At 40.8% G+C, this 26247-nt stretch overlaps 1 protein-coding gene across 2 annotated transcripts in view; it reads left to right on the top strand.

The window, feature by feature from the left end:
- The window catches only part of LOC117263125 (zinc fingers and homeoboxes protein 2-like), a 184978-nt gene that overhangs the window by 154530 nt on the left and 4201 nt on the right, over positions 1 to 26247 (top strand). For both annotated transcript variants that reach the window (XM_078176039.1, XM_078176040.1), the window contains 2 exons: positions 2200 to 5467; positions 10224 to 10407. In XM_078176039.1, the coding sequence (XP_078032165.1) occupies positions 2529 to 5467; positions 10224 to 10404 (3120 nt within the window). In that variant the 5' untranslated portion in view covers positions 2200 to 2528 and the 3' untranslated portion in view covers positions 10405 to 10407. The remainder of the gene's footprint in view (positions 1 to 2199; positions 5468 to 10223; positions 10408 to 26247) is intronic.

The following is a 26247-nucleotide window of genomic DNA, read 5'->3' as shown; positions in this document are numbered from 1 at the left end:
GGGGAGCCCTTCTGTGCAGAGTGTGCGAAGTGTGGGTTTTCTCTGGGTTCTCCAGCTTCCTCCCACAGTCCAAAGACATGCAGGTTAATTGGTGACTCTAAGTTGCCCGTAGCTGTGAATGTGTCTGGCGACCTGCTCAGAGTATACCCCTGGGGTAAACCTCTGTAGGGGGATTCTCCCCTGGGATTTTTTTTTTTTTTTTTTTGGAAGAACCTTAATTTTGATGCTTTTTATATGCAATCTGGCATCTTATTTACCTCATTTACTCTTAATAACAGTTTCTTGTTCTATATTGATTATTCATTTTGATGTTAAAGTATTAGTAGTTGTTATTAATTTGTATTGAGTAAAAACAAAATACTTTGCCACTGATTTCATTAAAATTTAGAGAATTCTGGGTACTTGTACTTGAGTATTTCAGTTTTATACTACTTTATATTTCTACTCTTTTCTCTTCTTTCTTTTTTTTTACACTTATACATTTATTTGTCTGCTTTAGTTGCACCGAGAACTTAGATTGTTAATACAAAATATGATCAACTTATAAAGGATGATGCATAATTACAGATTAAACTACCAAGCAGAATATAAAGCCGTTAAAATGAGCTCCACCTTTACCAGCTGCAACATAAATGTGATTACTGCTGCTCTTTCTCTCTTGCACGTGATCACACGAAATGCGCTGCTTGAATGATACAGAAGACCCAAAACTTACAATATCATATTATTTTTGAGGGATATAATGTATAAACAAAATGACATATTATTAGATCCTGAGCTTTCTACAAATTGAGGCCTATTCTTATACAGCCTAAGTAGATCAGATCTATTCATAAAACATTTGCAGATGAGGCCTTAGATGCCCAGGCCTAACAACGCCATTGATGATAACATAGGATATGTATGGTGCATTACTTTCCATAGAAAACATACGAACAATAAATGAGAACAACCTGTGAATGTGACACACTGGTAAAAAAAAAAAGAAAAAAAAAAGATAGGCATATTCATCTACTGCAGAGCCGTGTACACACGTCTATACTGCTTGTGATGTTAAAGGAATCTGTCACCCATTTTAGCAGGTTTCCCCGCTTTTAAAATACCCACATATACACACTAATTTTGGTGGGAAAACGATATAAGATACAGTTTTATAATTTAACCATTTGTAACCTTCTCAAATGAAAATATACAAACCTATCCATCCATTTTTTTCTGCTTATTAGGGCTGGGTTGTGGCAGCATTCATTATACTATTAAACTCTTATTATGAAGACTGGCAGATCACCAACAGGCTAAAATAATGGGCTAATATACAGTAATTTAAATGAATTAAAAGGGTATTTGTAACTCCCGTTAAATCTATTTTGTTGTTGTTGTTGTTGTTGTTTTTGTTTGTTTGTTTTTTTAATCTGATCAGCAGTCCAAAAGCAAAATATTTATTTGCCATTTAACAAAAGATTGATATAACACAGATCACCAGCAGGAAAACATCACCTTATTTGAGAAGCTGGAGTCAGTGGATGAATTTCATTTTTGCTTGACAAATGTTCAATGTAATTTTAATTGTTGCAGATCAAATTTATGAAGACTTACTGATTCATTTGAGATGAGGCAGATAAACTGATAACAATACTAATTATTAATTAATAACACCTAAAGGGTTTTTAGGACACTGTGTTGCTTTTTTAGTCATAAATATTTCATGTTGTAGAGAAAATAAGTTTCAGGTGTTGAAAGTTTATTGCTTCATATCCAGCTGACTGTCTTTGACGGAGCATTTGATCCAAAGCTCATAAAAGTACAACACACTGCATATATTTTCAGTACAAGTGACCCCGGTGAGAATGAAAATCTCTGTTGATGTTGCTGTGTTTTATCTTTGGTACTGTGCTGATCTCACATCTCTCAAATAAATAGAACCCAAAGTGTAGTTTGAATGTTTACAAAAGTGCAGATTATCTATTTTTTACCCATCTGTCATTGCCCATCATACATTTTTCCCATTCTTTGTCTCATTCTGGATGAATGCAGCACATTGCTTCACACACAAACAATATCAACATGACTTCTCTCTATGTTTTTCTAACATGTATTTTTCTCTGCTTTTAGTCTTTCCCCAAGTGGCTGCAGCGCAGCTCACTGAACACAAACAATATTAACATGTAATTTTCTCTCTCTCTGTTTGTCTCTGCGCAGCTTGAGAGCCACTGCTGTCTGTGATGCCCTCCCATGACGCCCAGGTCGGTAGCTGACACTGCCAGTGAGCGGGAGACGCCACTGCACAACTGGTCCTGGGCCGGCACCATCAGCCGGTTCTCGCCCTCCCTCTTGCACGCTGGAGACTCCAACTCCACCCACTTACCAGTATCCACAACCATCAGCTCCGATCCACCCCAGTAAGTCCCTTTCAAAAACCGACAGGCTGACATCCTCAGCCAGTACCAGCAGCAGCAGCAGCCAAAAACTACAGTATCTTCAACGCAACACCAGCACAACCATTATCACCACCACCAGCAGCAACCATCATGTCCAGTCGTAGAAAGTCCTCCACCCCCTGCATGGTCCGGGTCATCAGCGACCTGCCTGAAGAGCAAGATGACCCCGACATGGACATGGAAATAATGGTGGACAACGATGCAACCGAAAAAGAACAATCAGAATCTGAATCTGCAGAAAAGAGTGAAGACCCCCAGCAGAAGGATACAGAGAATCCAGACCAGCAGACGTTTCCACAACCAGTGGAGAATCCTGAGCCATTACAAAAAGAGGAGCAGTTGGGTGAGAAAGATCAACCGCCTGTTATTGAGGATGTAGAAGCCACAGAGAAGGACAGGGAAGGGGTTGACTCTGACCCGACGTACCAGAAAAAGCAGCCCAGAGGCTACGAGTGCAAATACTGCCCGTTCTCAACGCAAAACCTGAATGAATTTAAGGAGCATGTGGACTCCAGTCACCCGAACGTCATTCTCAATCCGTTGTACCTCTGTGCTGTCTGCAACTTCAACACCAAGAAGTTCGACTCACTCACAGAGCACAATGAGAGCCAGCACCCGGGCGAGACCAACTTCAAGTTCAAGAGGATAAAAATGAACAATCAGACTATCTTAGAGCAGACAATCGAAGGCAAGGACAATTCAGTTGAATGCGAAGTGACAAATGAACAGGGCGAAAGCATCAGCAGTTCAGTGATTCCGCCTTGTATATCAACCACAGTGAAAACCCCAGATAATATTCAGCAGTTCTATCCAGGGAGCGAACTGAAAAGCCAGCAGGACGGCCTGATCCAGAAGAATCAAATCACAGCAGTGAACATCAACGGAACAGTCATCATCCCCGAACCCACCATCCTCCAAGGGCTCTCCCATGTCACCCCGATGCTCCAGCGCCCTCCCAACTTTAACTCTGTACCAAAAATAGCTGTTCCCTTGAACACCACCAAATATAACCCTTCGTTAGATGACAACTTGACATTGATCACCTCCTTTAACAAGTTTCCTTACCCGACACATGCTGAGCTGTCGTGGCTTACAGCTGCCTCCAAGCACCCAGAGGAACAGATCAAAGTCTGGTTCACCACACAGCGGCTGAAGCAAGGCATCACCTGGTCCCCGGAGGAGGTGGAAGAAGCCAGGAAGAAGATGTTCAACGGTTCAATCCCTCCTGCACATCACACATTCACCGTCCTGCCTACAAGCCCCATCTCTCAGCCATCTGCCAAATCCTCCCAGCAGCCCATTGTCCACACTACAGTCGGGCATGCAAGTCACGCCCGGACAGCCGCGTCCAATGGGTTAAGTGCAGTCGCTACCACAAACTCTCTTGCCGGAGTTACCACTGGCTGCAGCCCCGCCCTTAAACGATCCCTGCCAACACACCTGACGACAGTGTTCGGCCCGGAGTCTAAGCGGCCCATCATGGCAGTTGCCCCCCATTCTGGCGACGCCAAAGACAGGGGCCTTATGGCTCCTCCTCCACCCCCTCCTCCCCCAAAAGACCGCCTCCCAATGGCTCCACCTCCTGTTCCCATAGAGATGAAGAGACCTGTAGCAGTTCCTATGGTCACCATGGAGATGAAGAGGCCATCCGTTGCTGTGCCTTTTATGCCACCGCCATCATCGTCATCACAACCTTCGCTGTCCAAAGGGAAGATTCCCTTGACATTAGGAAACCCCAAAACAAAGCCGGTGGTGTCGCTGCCCTCCATTGTCTTTCCAGAGTCTTTAACACGGCCACTGATAGTTCCCCCGCCCATCTTTGCCCCGCCATTTAAAAACACATTACTTTTTCCTCTTAGTTCACCCAAAGAAAAGCACCAGAATACCCACACTTTGCCAGCTGCTGATTTGAAGCTGCCAAACTCCCCGCCACTTATTACCCCACAGATAAGGAGGCCGACGATAATCCAGTCAATCCGCGCTCTGGCTAAAGCCCCTTCCCAGATTCCAGGCTTCCCCTTGGATAGCAAGAAACTAAAAGAGCAGCAGGGAGTGGAGGTGAAAGCCAGCTACCCCAGAGGAGATAAGGTACTCACTCCTCTGGCAGAGGCCAACGGGACATCTCGCACGGACGGAAAATGGTCCCACGATCAAACCTCCCTTCCTCACAACAATGGAGTCATGCATGTGGATGGTATTGAGCCACCAGCAGCAATGAAAGCAGACTTTCAGCAAAAGTCCTCGGTGCTGACCCAGTTCCCATTGCTGGAGAGGATGAAAGGAAAGACGGCGGAGCAGCTAAAGATCTTAGAGGAGAATTTCTTGAGGAATAGCTTTCCCACGCTCAGCGATGTGGACAATCTGGCAGGCACCACCCGCATGTCTCATCAGGAAATCGACAGCTGGTTTGCAGAGCGCCGTGCATTACGAGACAACCTGGAACAAGCCCTTCTCAATTCCATGGGCACTAAAAGGATGGGCACTGGTGGCGGTGCTGCCATCTCCAAGAAACGTCCACAACAGCAATCTCTACAGCTGAATGGGATTCACAAACCAAGCACCGGTATTAAAAGCCCACTTCCACCCTCTTCCACCCTACCCATCATTGCGCCCTCCATCCCCAACCCGAATTCCTGCTCAGTGCCTCCAGACAGCCGATCCCTGGCGCTCCTCAAGGATGATTTTGCTCAAACGCGGTGGCCTTCCCCTGAGGAGTTCAGCCAACTGGAGGGTCGGACAGGACGTGCCGAACTTGCCCGCTGGTTTAACGACAGCCGGCTGCAGAGTGGTAACATGGAACTGACAGAGCTTTTTCACAACAATGGAGTGAATGGAGGGCAAGGGCCACCTGTGGGCTCTCCCAAAAATGCTCCCCTGAGCATCCTCCAGCGTTGTCAGGAAGGAGCCCTCACAAACAACAACAATGGCACTAAGGTGTTGGAGGCTGAGTTGGGCTGGCTGATGGATCAGCGCACTAACAGCCTCAGCAGTCAACAGCACAATGAGCTTCAAGACCGGTTTGCTGGCAGGTACTTTATTCACAGAATATTTTAAGTATGTTTTTTTACGTGTTTTGCTTTAATGTTTGGTGACGTAAGTGAAAATGTTTTAGATCAACCCAGTCACCACCAAAAATGTTGCCATTGTTTCTGCAAACAAATATGTTGCATTTGCATGTTATTAGGTAGCGGAATCATTGAAACTTTACATTTCAACAATGGATCAACGTGTGGTTAGGTTTAGGTACAAAAACTACTTGGTTATTGTTAGGAAAAGATTATGTTTTGGCTTACAATGCACACTTTTTCCCCACTGGAAAAACAGCGAGGTGTCGCTAAAAACCAACCATTTTTGTCATTTGTTACTCACTAGTTATCAGCTCGGCTTGCACACAAAGGATCAGGGGAGTCAGTCTTACTGACTCATATGATTTTGCCCTCTGTTGTTCAAGCAAAAACTACAATTTTCCACAAGGAGAGATTAAAGAATGCAGGTATACTAGCAGAATAACCCCAACCAAAGCGCCAGAAAAAATGTCAGCATTGTAGGGTTTCTGCAAACCACGGATACGTTACTGTGATTAACATGTGGGTAGGTTTAGGCACAAAAAAACCTTGTTTATGCTTCAGATAAGATTGTGTTTTGGCTTAAAATACCACATTTTTTGGCACAGTATCGGCAACATGGCAATGTCTCAGTAAAAAACAACTGTTTTTCGTGCCACTATTCCTGCTGGAAAAACAGTGACCCGTCCCTAAAAAACACTCACATTTGGGGGCTGAAAACTCAGCTTAAATATTACATCACTGAAGAAATGTGCACATGATGCAAAAATGTACAATGCCAACGTTTTCTTCTGGTGACTTAACTGTCACACTAAACAAGAGTTTGCTCAAAACAGATTAAAATGAACTAGTTTGCGATAATAGATCACAATTTGAATTTTTAACTATGTTCACAGTCCCAAAAAATAAATTAGTTTACGTTCATGAAGACTCATGAATTGAATTAAAATATAATTTTGTGATCATCAATCACTTGCAGATATTTCCCAAGACTGGTCGATGCTTAACTCAACGTGTCATTTCAAATTCATTGTCAATATGGCTGACGTGCAGACTTGTTTTTTCAGATCTGATGGGCACAATTTGCACATAAATGTCAGATTTTCTCTGTTGGAATGTTACTGATTTGTTCCAATATCCATATGTCTCATATGTCTGCTTCAGCAGTACCAGCGGCTGCATTGTCAATATGCTGGGTGCCATAAAATGAGTGTTAACTGACACTCGTTCAAATTCATTAGTTGCAAAGTGGTGTGTTCACTTCACTGTTCACCAAAAATATGAGCATGTTCAGTGACCACATTCATGCACAACACTTCTTGATATGCCACACCTGTCAGGTGGATTGTGTTGGTGCTCACTAATATGAATTTAAAATAATTTGTGTGTACAAGGACAATCGCAGCCACAAAGGTTGAGACATTGTGAAGCAGCTGTTGATGTGGAGACAGAGAGAATGAGAGAGAACAGCTTGTTTCTTGTCTTGTTTTCATGTTTGTCAGAGATAAGAGAGATACACATGTATGATGTTGTTTAATGCAGAATATCACAGTGAATACAGACAATGATGGATATCAGTCTACCACATGCAGCTAAATCAGTTTGTAAAGCTTGACTCATTGGTTGGCTCAGATATTGATGACATATCAACATAATTTGACCGATAATTGAGCAGATCTCATGAAAAGAGTCAAGCCAGTTTTATTTGTTTCCCTCCTCATCACAAAATTGCCTCAAAGGGCTTTACAATCTGTCCTCAGACCCTCGGTTTTAGTTTCTACACCTTCTGTGGTGACCTGTACGACCAAAACAAATTTTGGTTTCGTCTCAGCGGGTTTGTGTTGTTGCCACATTAACATTGTTTTCAGGACATTAACCCACAAATCTTTGGGACTCTATTTAGTCTGCCTTCCGTTCCAGGAGCTTGGGAAAACTTTGGCTAAATAACAGAGCCATTAGGTTGGAAACCAATATCTCCCCAATAATTTGGGCAAGAGTTTTATTCTTCCCATGAGTCAGCTCTGGGTTCAGGCTCAGTCTTTAAAAAGCACCACAGTACCAACCTGCACTGACGGCACATTGAAATCCTGCCGGCTCTTGTTGGTTTTATAAACTCCATAAACAACAAAGCACACTCTGTGATGTACAGACGACTGAGGATTAATGAGACAGCTAATGCAGAGTTGTAGTACAGAGTCATTCATGCTGCATATTTACTCTAGATGCAGTGAAAATCTGCTGAGAGCTGCTGAAGAAGAGTGTTCAGATTTGGATCAGATTGGGAGGCTTCACCTCAAAGTGATCTTTTATTTCATGATTTTTTTAAATTTATTCTTTCAAAAATTGAAGCCCTGACACGAAGTTTGTCCCAGTTTTCATCACAGTGTCTGACACAGTTGAGGCCTATACAAAGACAAGTAAAGTGAATTATTTTGATTATTAGTTTCTCCTCATTATAATGAAAAAAAATGTCCCATTTATGACCCACTTGTGTTAAATCTAATTGTGAGTCTCAGTCGCTTAAATATTGAAAAATGATTGACAGTTGCTTTGGTTGTGAAAAACAACCAACAACGTTAAAAAACAGATTTCAGAAACTGTTTGGCTGACTTTTAGTCCTGTTTCATTATCTGCTAGAATTAATTCAGAGTGATTAAATTTCATAATAACCATATCCACTAATAAATCTGACATACCTGATCATTTCTCAATTAATTAAATTAAATTAACCTACTTTTTCTGTATATCACACACTATCATTAAACTGAGAATTCTCTTTAATATTTATGTGAAGACAACATACCTTTATATGCAGTGTTTAGGAGTAACTACAGAGTTACATCATTAAATTACAAAATAAAAAGTAATTTTAGTCAGTTACTGAGAAAACACGCAATTAAATTACAATTACTTATTTTTAGTAAAAAACGAAATTAAAAAAAAAATTATATGTTGAATATAACATTCTCTCTGTGGCTTTGCATCTTTTCGCCGTGCAGGAACATCTTTTGACATATTTTGACAATGCAGTTCATCAAAGTAAGTGAGACAAGTTTGAGTGTAACACATATGCACTTTAGCCTTATTGTCCAGTTTTAAACAGTTGTTGGAAAAGCAATCTTTTGCATTACTTTAATGAAGTAATTAGTCATATTACTATGACATTTTTAAAGGTGTAACTAGCCATTTGTAATTAATTAATACATTTCAAAAGTAACCTTCCCAGTACTGGATATATGACATTGGTGTTTAGATATACTGACAAAAAAAATCTTAGTCTTAAAGAAATAGTTTATGTTCAGTCAGGAACACTTTAGTCAAAGAAAACGTTATTTCCATTTTGCAGTGTTATATTAAGCAGTATGGCACTGTTCTGGGGCCCTCTGCTTTTCCTAGGCCCACACAGAAAGCCTAAGGTGGAGAGAGCACACCTCCCTGCCCTTCTATGTGCCTACATGGAAAGCTTAAGGTAGGGAGAGCAGCCGCAAAGACCCCCCAGGAACAGAACAGAGCCAGCATCAGTGACAATCAGAAATTACATTGATAAGTCAGACACAGCATGAAAAGGAGAAGCTGGGGTGGGGGCAGGTTGCAAAGCAGCTTGCAGAGGAAGCAGCAACAGTAGGTAGACTAAGCAGTTTAAATAGGGCGCCGTGAATGAGATTTGCCAATTGGTTGCATAGAAAGGAATCATGTGATCTATCAGTGAATGTGACACCCAGGTGAACACGCTAATTTTATGCCCCTTTTGCGATGCAGTGACACGATGATGTAAATTATGTATGTCTCCGTCCTAGCAGTGCTCGAACGTCTTTCCAAATTATTCAGTGCCGAGTTTGAAAAAGACACCTAATGAATAACAGATTTAAAATGTCACCATGATAACATTTTCATTAGTCTCCATTCTGCTTTTTATTGTTTACTTACCCTGTTTTCTGGCACATTCTGGACGTGGACACACCAGACAAAAACAAAGAGGCATACTGGTCAACTGCAGAGCTACACAGCTCTGATCTACTGGCACTGGCACTATCACCTATATATAGGGAGTTGTCCTGCTTTAGAAAACCTGCACATATCCACCAATTGGGGTGGAAAAAGGTTGTGAATGGGGAGTCGGACAGTTCCACTCGATGCTATGTTCACATTTTACAGAATGTCATTAATATTTTCCCCATTAATGATGTATTATTTCACTCACCCACAACCCATCCGTGTGTCCCGGTGTGTGTAACAAGCAGAGTGTATGCACTTTGTGAACCCGCCTTTATATGAGCATCTTACTGTCTGAATAATTCACTCTTTAAATAGCAGGAAATACTGCACCATTCTAAATTTAGCTCAGTTTTTTCTTTTGGTCAATGGCTCAAACGCTTTCTGCTGCCTCAAAATATCAATACAACAACAATGCACCTGACCACAACCCATTTTAAGAATACCATGGGTGCAGACATAGGCGCTACTTAAACAACGTCAGAATGACTTCTGGGTCGGTCTGAAACTAGCAATGACAGCTAGCAATGATTGCACACCTTCCTGTGATGCACACCTTCCTGTGATGTATTACAATACAAATTTATTTATACTTACAAAACAAAAAAACAAACATTTTTTTCATAGCCAGATACATAAAGGTTTTCATTTCATTTCATCTGAACACAGTAAAAGTTGTCTTTTGTCTGACTGTGACTGTCAGTTAACTTGTTACCGACTCCAACAGACTGAGGCAGCAGAATGCAGCGGAGCTGAAGAACGGGGGACAGAATGGGGGAGTGGTGGGAGGAGTACGGGAGGTGTTCGGCAGCTGGCTGGAGGATGGACACTCGAGGAGAGGACGGGAGCTGCTCCTGGACAGAGACAGGAAGATGGCGGAGGACACGTCTGGGAGGCTGACTGGATAAACGGTGAGAGAGCGGCTGGTGTTTTCTATCAGTTCTTCTTAGTTTTGTGGTGTGTTTCTGCTTGTTTCTGTGTCTGATATGTGACATTTTTGTATTAAATGTTGGGTGTATTCAAAATTGTTCCAGAGTCCTTTGAGGAAAAAGTGCAATGCAGGCCCCGAGTTCTCTGAGCTCAGACAATTCTCTGAAAAGCCACATTCATGTCAGAAATAGAATATTTTGTACATGTTAAAAGGCCAGTATCATTTAATTAGACCTGCAACTGAATTTCATTCACTATCAATACAAGTGCTAATTATTTCTTAGTTAAATGATTAATCGTTTATTCTGTAAAATGTCAAAAATGACAAATGACCTCCTTTTAAGTAATTAAGTGAAGCATGAATTACGTTTTTCATTAAAGCATCTCTGAGCAGGATTTCTGTTAAGAAAGAAGCGTGATGTAACAACAGAGTGTTAAAGGTGACCTGTGGAGTGTTGTTATTTACTCAGCCAAACATATTGTGTTTATCCTTGAGCTGTGACAAACATGTTGAATGCACTTCTTTCCTCTGTCTGCATAGCTGAAGTTTCTTCTCTCAAATCTGCAAAGTTTACATCTGTTGATGTTTTACAAGAGCTGGATACTGGACTCAAAGCAGCGCATAAATGAAAAAAGTTTTCTAGTTTCCTGGTTTGCTCCAGCGTTGTGTGGCCAACTGCACATGGTCATTACTGTTTCTGCTTCTGGGAAAGTTTTACAAATAAAAAATCTTTATGGCTGAAAAATCTCAGAACACAAAGAGCAACTAGAAGGGCACTTGGAGAGTGCAGACCTCATCCAGCGCCAAATGCCAGTGTTGAGTCACTACGGGCCCCATAGTGCGAAAGTAGTGCCGATCATTCCTGGATCATCCAGGTGATTTTAGACACGGCAGTTAAACCATTTTGGCTCCATGCACCACTGAGAAACTCTCAAACGAATGAACAGGTCCCCACATTCAACACTACATCCAGGTCTCCTGATACATCCATGGAGCTTACCCCTTGTTAGCTCTGTCAACATCATTACCATTGTAACACCGCACTCATAGCTACCTCCAATTTGGCTCAACCACCTCAATGTTTGCTTGTGACACTGTGACGTCTGAGGTGAAGGCTGTGTGCATTTATTGCAGGTGACGAAACACTGCAAAATTTAAAGGGTTCTTCCTCAGCCAAAACCACACCCTTCCACCCAGTTTCAAGAAAATCAGGCCAGTAGTTTTTCTGTCATGCTGCTGACAGACAGACAAAAACAAGAACTGAAAACACAACCTCCTTGGTGAAGGTAATGATTAACCTTGTTTCTAGGTAGAGGTTTCCTGTCAAAAGCTTTACAGATGTAGAGAAAAAGTTGTCCTACCAGTGGTCAAGAGCTCCACTGGGCACCTTTAATAGAACAAAGTTCTGACATGAATCAAAAACAATATTTGAATTTCTAGAAGATTTAGATTTTAAATTTTCTTAACTAAAACCTGCTTGATCTGTCCGAAATGTTTCTTCATATTTGACCTTAAAAAGTATAAACTGTAGCGGTCTGAAGCCTGCAGACTGTAGTTTATGACTGAATGTGTGGCTGCAGGTCCTCACATGCAGAACGAGTGAAGTGTTTTAACTGGCTGGGCCCTGATGGTCCCCAGTGCCTCCCCACCTCTCCCCAGTCTGTTAGTGTTGAAGCCAACACCTCGATCCCAGGCAACAAACAAAACCACTCCAGCCAGTCACCGTCTGTGTGTGTAGCTGTGTGAGTTTTGGCTTCAGCCGCTCAGCAACAAACACTAACTTCAGGAAAATTTAGGAAGGAAAAAAAAAAAGCGTTATTGGAGGCCTAAAATAGCAGCAGACCCCCCGGTGTGGTAAAGTTTGATAGATAAAAGGCTCCGCCTGGGGCAAAGTGTGACGACAGAGCCTGCTGCTTCCTCCCTCTCCTGTCTCTTCTGACAGAAGATTGAAAGTTTTAATGTTTCTTGTGCTTATCAAAATAGAATCTGTTCAAATGATTTCCTCAAGACAAACAACCGTAAACAAGGCGGAGACTCAACTTCTGACATGAAACTACTGTCACCACTCTGGGATGGCTTCAAAATCAACACTTGACAGCTGAAATCAATAATCAATATGCAGCATTCTGAATATGAAACAAATAACTGTAGATTTTGTAAATGAAAATATTTCTTGTCAGTAAATCTGACATTTAGTCTCTTTCAGTTCAGTTCAGTTCAGTTCAAAATTTGACTGTTGAGGCAAACATAAAATCTGTTCACTCCCACATAAAAACAATGTAAAAAAACAACAACACAACAACCATATGTTCACATAAAATTTAAATAAAATTAAAGTGCAAAAGTTAAAGATAAAAGTAAACAAAAAACTGTGAAAGAAGAAAATAAAAAAAGTTAAAGAAAGGGGCTGGTCGCTGATCAGCGGATCTAATACTGTGAAATCACTAGTACAGTAGACTAATCAGTCTATACAGTGTAAGTAATATGATCATTGTGAGAGAGTAACAATAACATGTAATTAAATTACAAAATAATTGTAATTGTAATCAGATTGTAATCGTAATCAGATACAGAGACAAAATATGTGATTGAATTACAGTTGTTTCTGCAAACCACAGACACGTTACATTTGTACGTCTCATACATATCATAACAACTTTTCTAAAGTGACGGAGCATATGAGCTGACTTTGTCTTCAGGACGTGGAGGGGATGGTGGATGATGGATGGTGCGTCACCTTGGTGAGATGCCTGCAAAGCGGCAGACCAACAAAAATTGTTGTTTTTAGTGAATCCTTGCTGTGTTTCCAGCAGCCTTTCAGGCACCATGGTTGCTTTTTAGCGACCCATTGGTGCCACGAAAAGCAGTTGTTTTCTACCAAAAAGTCGCTTCATTCCCTGCACCCAGTTTTTTGCCAAAACCTAATCACATATTCAGCACTGTTGAAACATGTTCGCTACATAAAAACATACAGATATAACGTGGGTTACGCGCACAATGCCAACATTTAATCTGGTGACTGGTTTGAGTTCTTTTGCAAGTATAGCTGCGTTCTACTATCTCTCATTGATGAAAATCAAAAAAATAATAAGAATTTTTGAACTGCAGGGAGCGCAATCATACAAGTCACGAGGGCAGTCTGTCATCATCCTTTTTGTGCAAGCCCAACCAACATATCCCCACTCCGACCTCGTCACATATCGACGTTTGGTCATGGACTTTCCGTGACGGAATATGATGTGCAAGGTACCCTGGGTGCGTTGGTTGCTGATGTTCAAGGACCCCTGTCAATGAGATGCCAAAAACTGCAGTTCCCCTTGTGGCCACTTGAGGCTGGCTCTGAAACAGAGTCAGTCCCCTTAGAGCCCCATGTTAAAATGCTCAACTTTACAGCTGAAATAAACATGTTTACAGCCTCGTACAAAAAAACGTTCTGGCCTCTGTAGCTAATTTCAACATTAATGACAACTGCACAGGAGGGGGATTTTCAGGTAGCTCACCTGTTTATAATTTACTAAGGCTTAAAGTTACACATATTTAAAGGGCAGGACAAAAGTAAACTCAAGGCTTCAAAGTGGGAGTCCACAAACCAATGTGTGACATCACAGTAGCCATGTCCATTACTTTATACAGTCTGTTGTATAAACCAATCACTGATAACTGGCGTCTTCACAAAGACAAGCTGTAACCAAATGAGAAAAAGGGAAAATGAAGCGGATGAACGTAATGACAAACAGCAAGGTCTTATGCAATAAAAAGATCCTGTACACATCAGAGTTATTATTTAGTAAAAGACATTTTTTTTCAAGTCAGCATATATCTTCATTTTTGAGTACATGATACATATCTTATCATAGACTTTTTATCATGTCACTATTGCAACATGAGTTTTTTTTGTGTTGTTACGTTCCTAATTTAAATATATCCCGAGTTCCTCTCAAACAAAAGAACAAAAACAGATTGATTGTGTTTCTGCTGCTGTTGGAGGTTTTCTTCAGTCTGCTGCAGCTGCTCTCACATAAACTCCTCCACTCTCCACCTCTCTGCTCCATCCCACACATCAGACTGAAAAAACACGTCGTCAGCGTGGTGTATTTGCATATTTACAGAAATGACAGACTTCATCTTGTTATAGCCTGAATCAAACTGTCACCTTTAGCCAGTTAATGACATTAGTAGCAGGAAGGTGCAGAGAAAACGTCCCGTTACAGTGGATTTTGCAGGCAGAGGGAGAGCACGCTGAGTTTGTTTCTGGTCGATCGGATTCAGTTTGTGAGCAGGATGATAAATTAACATGAGCTGCTATCTAAACTCTGGCAGTTTGTGTCTGTGGCCACACACTCGTCTGCTCTGCCAGACGCTCAGTTCAGGTGCCAGTTATCATCGCAGGCTGAGTTCTGCTCTCCAGATCAGTTTGGCTCACAGATTACCGACTGTGGCAGCAGGTGAATGCTGGAATCCACCAAACAATGTTGATGGAAAAACTGCTCCAGTTCAGTCACACTCGAACTCTCTCACATATTCAATATGTGGTGAAGCAGGGAAAAAAATTTTGTCAGTCAGAATGAAGCCTTTAACAAACATGTTTTTTAATTATTATGGATGAAATAATTGTGCTATGGACAGTTACAAAGATTTACATAGAATCTGATGCTAAAAACCAAACAACTGCCATGTTATAAGTAGATATTTCAGTTAAAGTACATTATCTTTCCTCATATTTAAGTTCTAATTCAGGGCCGGGCATTACACTCACGGCTACTTGATTAGGTACACCTTGCTAGCACTGCCTTAGTTCTTGGTGTCATAGATTCAACAAGGTGCTGGAAACATTCCTCAGAGATTTTGGTCCATATTTATATGATAGCATCACACAGTTGCTGCAGATTTGTCAGCTGCACATCCATGATATGAGTCTTTCGTTCCACCACATCCCAAAGGTGCTCTATTGGATTGAGATCTGGTGACTGTGGAGGCCATTGGAGTACAGTGAACTCATTGTCATGTTCAAGAAACCAGTTTGAGATGATTTGAGCTTTGTGACATGGTGCATTATCCTGCTGGAAGTAGCCATCAGAAGATGGGTACACTGTGGTCATAAAGGGATGGACACGGTCAGCAATAATACTCAGGTAGGCTGTTGGTTCAGAGATGGTCTTCTGCATACCTTGGTTGTAACGGGTGGTTACTGTTACTGTTACTGTTGCCTTTTTATCATCTTGAACCAGTCTGGCAATTCTCCTCTGACCTCTGGCATCAACAAGGCATGTTCTCCCAGAGAACTGCTGAGAACAGACAAACAAACCTGTAGCTTGTATCCAGAGAGCAGAAGAGAAAGACTAAGGCAGTGGTAATCTGGTCGTTATGTTTCAACTTAGAGGTGTTATTGGCTGGGTGCTACACACCACTACCTAAAGAAAACGCCCTGAACAAACCAAAATAAGAAGAAAATACAGGCAGAGGGCAGGTTATCAGCAGATACAGACACTACCACACACTGCTAGTGAATCATAAGTGATGATTGGGAGGAATTACTTTTGTGAGTCTCTATATTGTTTTTTGTTTGTTTTTTAGGGAAATCCTGCATAGCATGCCTTTAAAGTTTAAGTAACTCCTTTACATACTGTTGGTAGTTAAATCCACAGCAATGCATCATATTCTGTAAAATCATCATATGTTTGTAGTGTGGCTGTCCTGTGAGAGCCACGTCTCTGCAAAGTCAGAAAAACAGCCCAGTTTTCAGCTTTGTGACAATGCATTTTCCAGCTGATCCCAGAACGTTTTTAAAGAGTTTATTCACCTTAAGAAGTAGGAGAATTTCCTCAACACATAAAGGAGCACTTCATCCCTCAGTTTATCACAAAAATTCAACATCAGCACATCTGGAGATACATGGGCTTTCATTGGACAGGAGGGGGATGAAAAACTGTAATCTGAAAAAGCTGTCAGACAAATGTAGCACGCTAAAATGTACAGTATTTGCCCCAGAGATGCACAGGAGAAGTATAAAGTAGCATAATATAGAAATACTCAAAGAAAGTACCTTGAATTAGTACTTTAGTACAGTACTTGTGTAAATGTGCTTGTGTTCCGTCACAATATTGGTATCTCATGTCTTCTGTAGAATTTGCCTGGCTTCATTTTTTTCTGTGTGCTCATCTGAGTAAATTTTATTGTTTTTCACTTGGGAACTGGTGAAAATGGTTTCCAGTGACCTTTTTTTGAGTTCTTAATTCAAATATTTTGAGATTTTTCTTTTATCCCTCTTATTCATTTATTTTTCTGATGTCTTCAGTCTGCCTGGACCAGACATTCAAGTTGTGTTTGTTTTAAGGCCCTCCAGTGCCAGACGGGCGGGGTTTGTCACACTGAATGCCAGTAACTGAGGACACTGAAGTGACAATCGGGCCCACTTGATTTCACTCAAGCAGCTCAGATGTTGTTGAGCCCCTCCCCTCTGGCACACTGGGGGGAATTTATCAAACATCTTCTGAGCTGCTATTCAGCTCAGATTCCTGCTTCAGAGGTGAAAGAAAATATGCAGTGTTGAATAGGACTTTGTTTTGTATAGATGTGTTTAATTGAAAGGCAAAAATGTTTTTGGTATATATTTTGGTGTTTGTGTATCTGTGTGTATGCATGTCTTTGTGTATGTGTTAGACCTCCCATCACCACGGCAACCTTGTGTTTTGCCACAACCCCTGAGATCAAATTTGTGTTAAAAGGAGAAAAGGCGGTTTTCAAACAAGTCCTTTCAGCTCTGCATTTTTCTGTTTGTGTTTCCAAACACAAAAAGCATTTTTGACTTGTGTATTTTGTATGTTCGAGGCACACCTCTTTCTCTGTGTATTGCATTCTTTATTATGTTTAACTCTTCTCTGGTCATCACATCTACACTCTGTCCTCCAACATATATTTCTCCCAAAATTCTCACGTCATTTGTATCAAAAGTCACAATGAAGGTTTTAAACAACTCGTGTGGAGGAAATCAGGCCACATCTCAAAGTTTCATAGTGTTTTCAAAAGCCTAACACATAAAGAAACTTTTTCAATTTTAACTTTACAACAGCCATGTGCTGTATGTGCTAATGCACATTTGTAAGAAATGTGTAGAATAAAATATTTGCGCGGTTCCCAAGCTTCCTGAAAAACAATGGACATTTAGTTTTCCAGTCATGGACAGACCTGGAAATATATTAAAGTGATCACATATCTAGAAATAATTCATGTTTTTCTGGAACAATAAAAAAATATTTTAGCCTCTCACTCACCTACATGTACCTACGCACATATTTTATTTGAAACTTTGACACATAGAGCAGGTTCAGCAGACACAAAGTAGAACCACAGACTGTGTTTAAAAATGGAGATGCATTTTCGCTTAGCACAGAAGTGAAGCTAAAATATCTTGAATATAACCAAACTACTCTAAATGACAGAAACCATATTTCGGAAAAAATTATTTGATGTGTACTTTAAGTTTTTAGTTTGGCGCATGTCCGTCCACAAACATGGAGAGGGCGGGCTTTATAACCAATACCAGCCAGCTACCAGGGGGCAATTTAGGTGTTTCGGCGCCACTTTTGGGGAGATATCATGTTGTCCATCTTTATATATATATAGTCAGTGAGCAGAACGGAAACATGGTCCCTTTTTATTTCAGCTCCCATGTCATTCAGTCTAGCTCTTCACTACAGACAGGGCATAACGGACTCACGGTGATCTTTTCCGGTGTAGAGTTTATTTTTTGTGGAGCTGCGCGCAGAATTCTCAGAAAAGCTCAGTGGTAATTAGCCAGCTAGATAGCTAGCTGGTCTTTACTGGCCAGCCCAGTGTCATTTCCAGGGTGTCAAATACCCATAGACGTCGGAACTAGGGGTGCGGGGGTGCAGCTGCACCCCCTCCCATCCGCACCCCCGCATCCCAGCCTCCCTACCCACTGCATTACGCTTTAAAAAAAAAAGAATCTCAATTTAAACTCAATTTGTCTGACTTACATTTATCTCTTTCATATCATTAATGCATAGATCTATGCTTTTGATGTGATATGCAACCTGCCTGACTACATACAGTAGCCTTGGCATCCAGGATGTTGTGTCCATCCTGCAAACCTTGCAGCCCCAAACCCAAACCCGCTCCATGCAGTCGGAGGTGGAGAAGCTCATTAAGCTCTGTCTGGCCCTGCCCATGTCTGTCGCGGCATCCGAGCACTCTTTCTCAGCCTTGCGCAGGCTGAAAACCTGGCTGCGCAACACCATGACGCAGGAGAGACTAACACATTTGGCCATTATGAACGCTCACAGTGACCTTATAGATGAAAGCGATGTCTCGGCCCTGCTTAAAATCTTCATCAGTAGGTCAACTGAGATAAGGTCCACTTTTGGAAATGCATGAAAGCCCTGAGTCAGGAGCGCAGACTTTTCTTTTTTTCATTCAAGGTTACAAATAATGCTGTTATGTTCCTTAAATGGCTTGATTTAGTTATCAAAGTTTAATTTTCTTAACAATTAAGATGCCGTGTTCATCCATTCTAGTTCTCTTATAACTGCATGTTATTATAAAATAACTTATATAAGATCCTTAATCATTGATAAGTGTGCGTGCTTCCCCCGCCCCTCCCAACAAAAATCCCGCCCCCCCCTCAGAAAATAGTTCCGACTTCCATGCAAATACCAGCACTTTTTCATGCCCCTCAGTGTGTGATATCAACACAGAATACACCTTTTAGTGTCTTCATGAGACACACCTAACTTTCAACCAACTCTAATGTGGTTAAGAGGTAGAGTGGGTCGTCCACCAATCAAAAGATCAGCAGTTCGATCCCGGGCTCCTCCAGGCTGCATGTCGAAGTATCCTTTAGCAAGATACTGAACCCCAAATTGCTCCCGATGGCTGTTCCATCAGTGTGTGAGTGTTCCATCAGAGTGTGAGTGTGTTAAAAACTGAGTAGCAGGTGGCACCTCGTATGGTAGCCTCGGCCACCAGTGTATGAATGTGTGTGTGAATGGGTGAACGTGACTCGTAGTGTAAAAAGCGCTTTGAGTGGTCACTAGATGACTAGAAAGGCGCTATACAAATGCAGGTCCATTTAATGTAAACCCATCTGCCGCAAGACTTGACGCTGAAAGAAACTAGTCCAGTATAAAGATTTTCTGTGAAAACCAAAGTGTATTTTAAAGAGAAGCAATGCATGTCATAAGGCCAGCCCATTGTCATTTCTAGAGTGACAAATACCACCGCTTTGTCATGCCCCTCAGCATGTATTATAAACACTAACTCCCATGTAAACCCATCTGCAGCAAAACTTGACACTGATAGAAACTGGTATAGTATAAAGAGCAATAATGACTGTGTAGGGAGAGATAGGGATGGTGGATGGGTCCACCAAAACAAAACTTTCAGCCCGGAGACCACAGTATGTGTCCCATGTGAGACCAAAAGTCATTGTTGTTTTCATGTAACGTTACGCAGTTGACGTGATGTCTTATATCACCTTACGTGGCATAATGAACGTACTTATTTCAACCCAAAACAGGATCTTTTTGCTGAACCCATGTGTTTCAACTGTATGTCACTAGAGACACCAAATGCTCCGCTCTGTGTTGCTATGAGACGCCAAGGGCCGTAACAAAGTGGCAGTATTTGATGACATGGGAATGAGAACTGGTCTACTAAGCCTACTGGTGAACTGTATAATCATTTGTGAGCAAATGCTTTATTGTGTTGTCAAGAAAAACTCCTGGAAAGGTCCCTGAAAGTTCCTTATTCATTAAAAAGAGTGGGAACCTTGATCTACTTTGAAATTTGATTCAAAGCTTGATTGAATTATCACGTCTCTTTACCATGTGTAGTTCAAGTCTTGTATTTCTTAATGTTGTCTTGTTATTTCCATATTAAAAAAAAGTAGGGAAATGTTCTTTTCACTAGTATTTATCTTTTTGAAAAACTGTGCATTATTCACTTCAGTTGTAGCTACCAAGTTGCAACAAGAACTGGAAAATGTCTGAGGAAAAAAACAGAGCAGTCAAGAATATTCAGGTTTTTCAAAAGTACAAAAACATTATGATGAATGTGACCTAGCTTGTTTGTCTAACTTATTAGCTATTATTTAATTAAAATGTGTACCATGTACCTCTTCCGTCCACCCCACCAACACAAAAAGATCATCTCATATTCAGCTCTTATAACTGGAATTAAAGACTGTAAAAATGTCCTTATGAAAAAGTTAGTCATCCATTAAGCAAAACATTATCAAAATGAAATATACATCCCCCTGATATCACTCATTATTAATCATAACTCTGTGCTTTTGGGGAGCAGGCCAAGGTAAATGGTAGATAAAAAAAGACAAATATATCTGTTGAGAATCTTGAGAATAATGGCACTAAAATTAATTACTTAGAGGTAGCTGCAAAAACAAACAAAAAAAAAAAAACATGTCTATGAATTCCAAAATAGAAGCACAAGGTGATGGGGCATATTCAGTGAATGGAGCACATAAATCATGAAATAACCAGGGTGTGTGTGTGGGCGTGCAGTGTGTGCATGCGTGCGTGTGTCTGAGTGAAGATGGATGAGTTATGTTAAATTCAAGCATCTGGGTCGAAACACTAGGCTTGTTTTACTTACTTTCTATTCAGAGTTTTTTCTTTAGTTTTAGTTAAAACTGGACATGTTTTTCTCCTCATTATTTTACTGCCATATCAGTTGTCAGTTGATGTCATGTTGCCTCATTGATTACTCGAATGATCACTGATTCGGCTTTCCGATGATCAAATGAATTGATGTCAGTTTTGGTCGCCTGTCTGCAGGTTTTTAGTGTTCCATGGTCAGATTTCCCATCACTACTTCTGTCAGATGATCTGTTATAAACTGTAGTGAGCTTGTTTTAAAAGTTGTGTTTTACATGTTGGGGTAAAACTGTAGTCTTGACTGAGACTGAGCTGAGATTTAAAACTGATCACTTGTAATGGTCTTGGGTCTGTGTAGCTCTTTGGAATTAGACGACAGGCAGAAACTCATTTCCACACGAGTGTGGGATTTCATAAATGCTCATTGTTTATTTTTTTTTTACGCCAACAAAAAAAACACTCCAACCTTATTAAGCTCGGTTGTACGGCTACTGCAATTTCATACATGAAAATAATAGTCGCCACACGTACTTACAACCATCACTGTTGTGTTGAGAGACAAAAAGAAAAACAGCAGGAGCACATAGGTGTACGTCCGACCAGCGGTGGGTGCGCTTTCAACAGACTCAACTCATAACAAGCGCCGCTTGATGACATTGCTGTTAAGCGACACAGTATACACCATGTTAAAGGCACATTTCATATATTCGACTGTTACACACTTAAGCAGAAATGTTCTGCTTCTTTTAGGTATCTGCACCTTCACCACCTTCCTGTCTTTTTGAGTACCGGATTCGGATGTTATCAGCCCATTTAATGGCCATTATCTGTGATTTTTAGTAACAGAAATTGGTTACAAGGAAAAACTGTATAACATATTTGACGTAGCCACCGTAACATGACCCAATGGATTGTGGACTTCTGTTTTGAATCCTCAAGGTTATCAATTTAGCCACAGCATTCTTTGATTTTTTGGAGCCAGAAATGACCATTTTTGGATGAGAGGGTGGAGCATCAACCTCCTCTTCCACCTGCCCTACAGGGATTTTCCAGCTCCTTATGGTATGTTGTTTTCCAGCAGCATTTCCACCTGTTTCCATCCAGCAGTGTATCATGCTGCCATGACAGATGCCGTTGTATAATTTCAAACTGATGCCTTCCAGCGGCATGACAAACTGAAGCCTTGTGGCAGTGTATTTTACCGCCACAAAAGGATGGCTTTTCTCGTCTGTGTCTTACATGGAAATATTGATCAAGCAGCAATATTTGATGACTTCGGAATGAAAAGGGGTTGGAAAAACAAGCAAAATGTATTTACCAGAAAAACAGAACATCTGTTTCCTTACGCTCAGGCTACAGTGCCTACATGAGCAGTGTGTGATGGCTACCTCACTGAACTGCTGGGGCTCGCACGTGTGCAGTGTTCACACAGACAGCGTTGCTGCTGCAGAGCTGCCTGCTGCTATACTATTGTATTTCCACAATAAAAGGCAGTACTCCATTAATTCATTGAGCTGTGCAAGTCACTATATTTTCAACACTGCCATGCAGTGTTGAAAATATAGTGACAACACTGCATGGCAACTGCAACACTGCCATGCAAATATTTCACAATAAAAGCCCCGTGTTAATAAATGAAGGGATTCTTACAACAGAAACATTGTCAGAGGGCTTTTATTTTGAAATGGAGACAGAAAGTTTTGAGTTAAAATAAATATTTGCATTTTTTTCTGTGACCAATTTAGCTCTTGGAGTAAGCCTCATGTGGCCATTAAAGGAGCTGCAGATTTTGGCACTGCTGTGTTGGCTTCAGAACAGACAAAACCTTGTTTTTTGTTTTTTTTTACTTTTTTTCTGATTATGAAACCTAATTTTACAAGCTTGGTGATTTTTTTTTAAAAATAATTCTAATTTGGCTGGGTGGTTGATAACACATTTTTCTGTGGTGTAACAAATTCATGACACATTTTTATGTGTGCTTTACCCGAACTTTGATGAGAATTGTCAGAGGACAAAACCGAGTTCAGTCTTTACATTCAGCATGAGCTCCAGGTTGTGGTCGACCAGTTAAATGTTACACTGTGAGCAGACAAGCTGCAGGTTCTGGTTGTGCAGAGAGGAAGACAGTGTCTGCCAAGCATTAAGCATCTTTGTTTCTTTCTTTTTTTTATTCTTTGGTCCTCAAGTTGTGTGGGTCAGATCAAGGGTCAGGGGTGACAGCAGTAAGATGATACTAATAAAGAGCGATGGTTTTGCCCAGATTACATTAAGGAGCTGTAACGATTGATGGAGCAAAAATAAATTCCTGCTGCGCAAATTGATGTGGTGCGATGTCTCCAGCTTGTCTGTATGTGTGTATGTTAATGGTTTGTGCGTTTGTGTGTGTGTCTGTGTCTATTTGTGTGTGCCATCCATTGTCCTGTCTCACTAATCACAGCAGCTCGGGGCTTCATTTAATCAGCAGAGCGCGGCGCAGCGTCCCATAATAACCTATCAACAGTCGTAGCTTATAGATGAAGGCTTAATTGCCAAAATGCTGCAGTGCTTCTCTCTCCCTGTCATCATTATAATGTAAAACACAGAGGCAGCTTACCGAGAGTTACCTGTTTCCAGCTAACCATAATCTTAAAACACAAATCACAATAACTGTTTTATCAGCTTTAACAAAAAAGGAGATTTTTAAGGTGTTTGTTCAAGTGAAAAATATTTCATTTGAAGCCAGAAGCATATAAGCTGCAGTCCTAATGGTACATCAAACCAAACTGTGATGTCAGTACAGTGCACTCAAATGGCAGAAAGATCAACACAGAAAGTAGAAAGTACTGAGAGAGCTGCACGAGCCTCCACATCTAAATTTAATACATAAAGGAATATCTTTATCTGCTGTTCTGTATTAAAACAAACACTGTCAAAATCATGACACAGGATGTTTATAGTTTGAATCAGCGCACTTGTTCAGAAGGAGTGTTTAAAGTGCCCTTTCACACAGAGTTCTGGCATTCTTTGAAAATCTTCTTGACCTGCAACACTTGTTCTTTTTGCACAAGGACAAACTTTCTTCCTTCATTGAAACTTGTAAACATGTTGTTGAAACATCCTGCTAAAATTATGAGTGAAAACCATTTAATTTTCTGCAGAATTTGTCTAGAAACTCCTGGTAACATTCACTCAACCCCAGCGTTACTGATGATGCCAGACAACTTTCTGTCAACAATAAGCCGACTTCAGGACCTGTGCATTCATACCACATTTATTCATCTAGTCCATGTCCATTGAGTGCACAGTTGCCCACATACAGTTTCACATGGTGTGTGTTTGGGATACAGGTCATAGGAAATTGCAGATTAAATAGTCAACTGAACCCATTAAGAAGAGCAATGTATTCAGACAGAGTTTTGAAAAACGAGGGACAGACAGAATGACTGACTGACAGAATGACACACTGACAGTATATGTGGTTATGTACAGCATACCATACCATGACTTAGTCATACCAAAAATTAGAAGAAAAAAAAAAAAAAAAAAAAAACATTGTGCCACGGGGGAGCCACAGCGATCGGTCGCATTTTAGCCTTTTTTTTTTTTTTTTTGCCAATTAGAGTTAAATTTCTCCAGTCACCTTGAGGCGTCCTGTTCTGCATATCTACCAAGTTTAGTAAAAATCTATATGGCGGTTAGGCCTAGATAAGAAATTAGCTCTCTGGCGCCCCCATTTTGTTTGATGGGGTCAATAATGGAGGGGTCCCCTCAGATTATGTGTGGTCATATTCCTACAAAGTTGCGTGGTGATCGGTGAAACCCTTGAGATGTTATACACCTTCATGTGATGAGCCACACCCTCTGCAATATTCATTGCCTTATAGAAGCTCAGTTTTAGTAAGTTTTCCAACTTTTGCCAAGAGGGAACTTTAGATATTGGTCCCTAGATTATGTTCACTGAGTTTCATGCAGACTGGTCAAACTTCCGAGGAAGAGATCGATTTTAAGTGTTTTTCAAAAAATTCAAAATGCCGGAAAATCTGTACAACTGGAAGTTATGGGTTCTTGAGGCAAATTTGTTCCTCATGAGGAGAGGCACCTCTGTGCAAAGTTTCATGTCTCTAACATACAGGGCATGAGATATGTTCATTCAAAGTTTGCAATTTCAGTTGGATGCTATAGCGCCGCCCTTTGGCCAGTTGATGTAATATTGCTTCATTACCATCCTCCCATGACCCTCTACCACTGTGCCAAATTTCACATGGATTGACCAAGTCAGTAAGGAGAAAAACGTGGAACAGACAGACAGACAGACAGACAGAGTTTTCGTCATTATAAGATAAGGTGACTTCAGTGACGTCTACTTTTATCTTAAGGTTTAGTTTATAAATATAATCTGAGGGTAGTTACTAAAAGCTGGGGTAGGCAGATTTATTTTGGCATCACTGAGCAAAAACCTCACATCTATATATATATATATATATGTGTGTGTGTGTATGTATATATATATATATATATATATATCAGCCACTGTTGGCTGGCCAGTTGGGTTACCTTTCATCAGACATTTATGTCCTTTTGTCTGTCGACCTCTAGATTAATCCACTCTGGATGTGTAAACATATTTGTGTCAGGTTTTAGAGGCAACACTGTCCACACAGACACTGTTTATAACAATGTGTATTAATGTAGGAGCCCAACACAGCCAAAGCTTTATTGTGGAAAGATGGCCAAGAGTTCCTGTTTAGTTGTAAGAGGTGCATTAACAAAAACAAGATCAGTCAATTGACCTTCAGCCTGTGGATGGGTAGGTAGCACTGAAGCAAGGGTTGCTAGCTAACAGTAGCAACAGTGTTTTTAGACATGTCTGTTTTTGAGGCCTCGACTAACTTAAAGTTGAATTAGAGTCATATGAAGCTTGTGAAATATTTGTAAGAAAGCAAAGTAGGCTGAAAGCTTCAGCCACACACCTGACCATGGTTTGAAAAAAGTCTGAAAAGCCTATAAATTCACACATAAAATTCAACAAACAAGTAATTTCTTGTTAATTTTACCTTCGGTTATTTGAAAGTTTGGAAAACTGTAAAAACACTGTTTCCTTCCGTGGCTGTAAAGCTCCTTCATCCTGTATATACTCTGCTGTTTGTGTATGTGAGGGTAATGAAACGCACCCTCTGTCGGCCATATTGGAGCGTCAGCTGTTGTGTAAC

This window comes from Epinephelus lanceolatus, chromosome 16, assembly GCF_041903045.1.
Source record: "Epinephelus lanceolatus isolate andai-2023 chromosome 16, ASM4190304v1, whole genome shotgun sequence".
Lineage (NCBI taxonomy): Eukaryota > Metazoa > Chordata > Actinopteri > Perciformes > Serranidae > Epinephelus > Epinephelus lanceolatus.
This window is presented reverse-complemented; position numbering and strand designations above follow the sequence as displayed.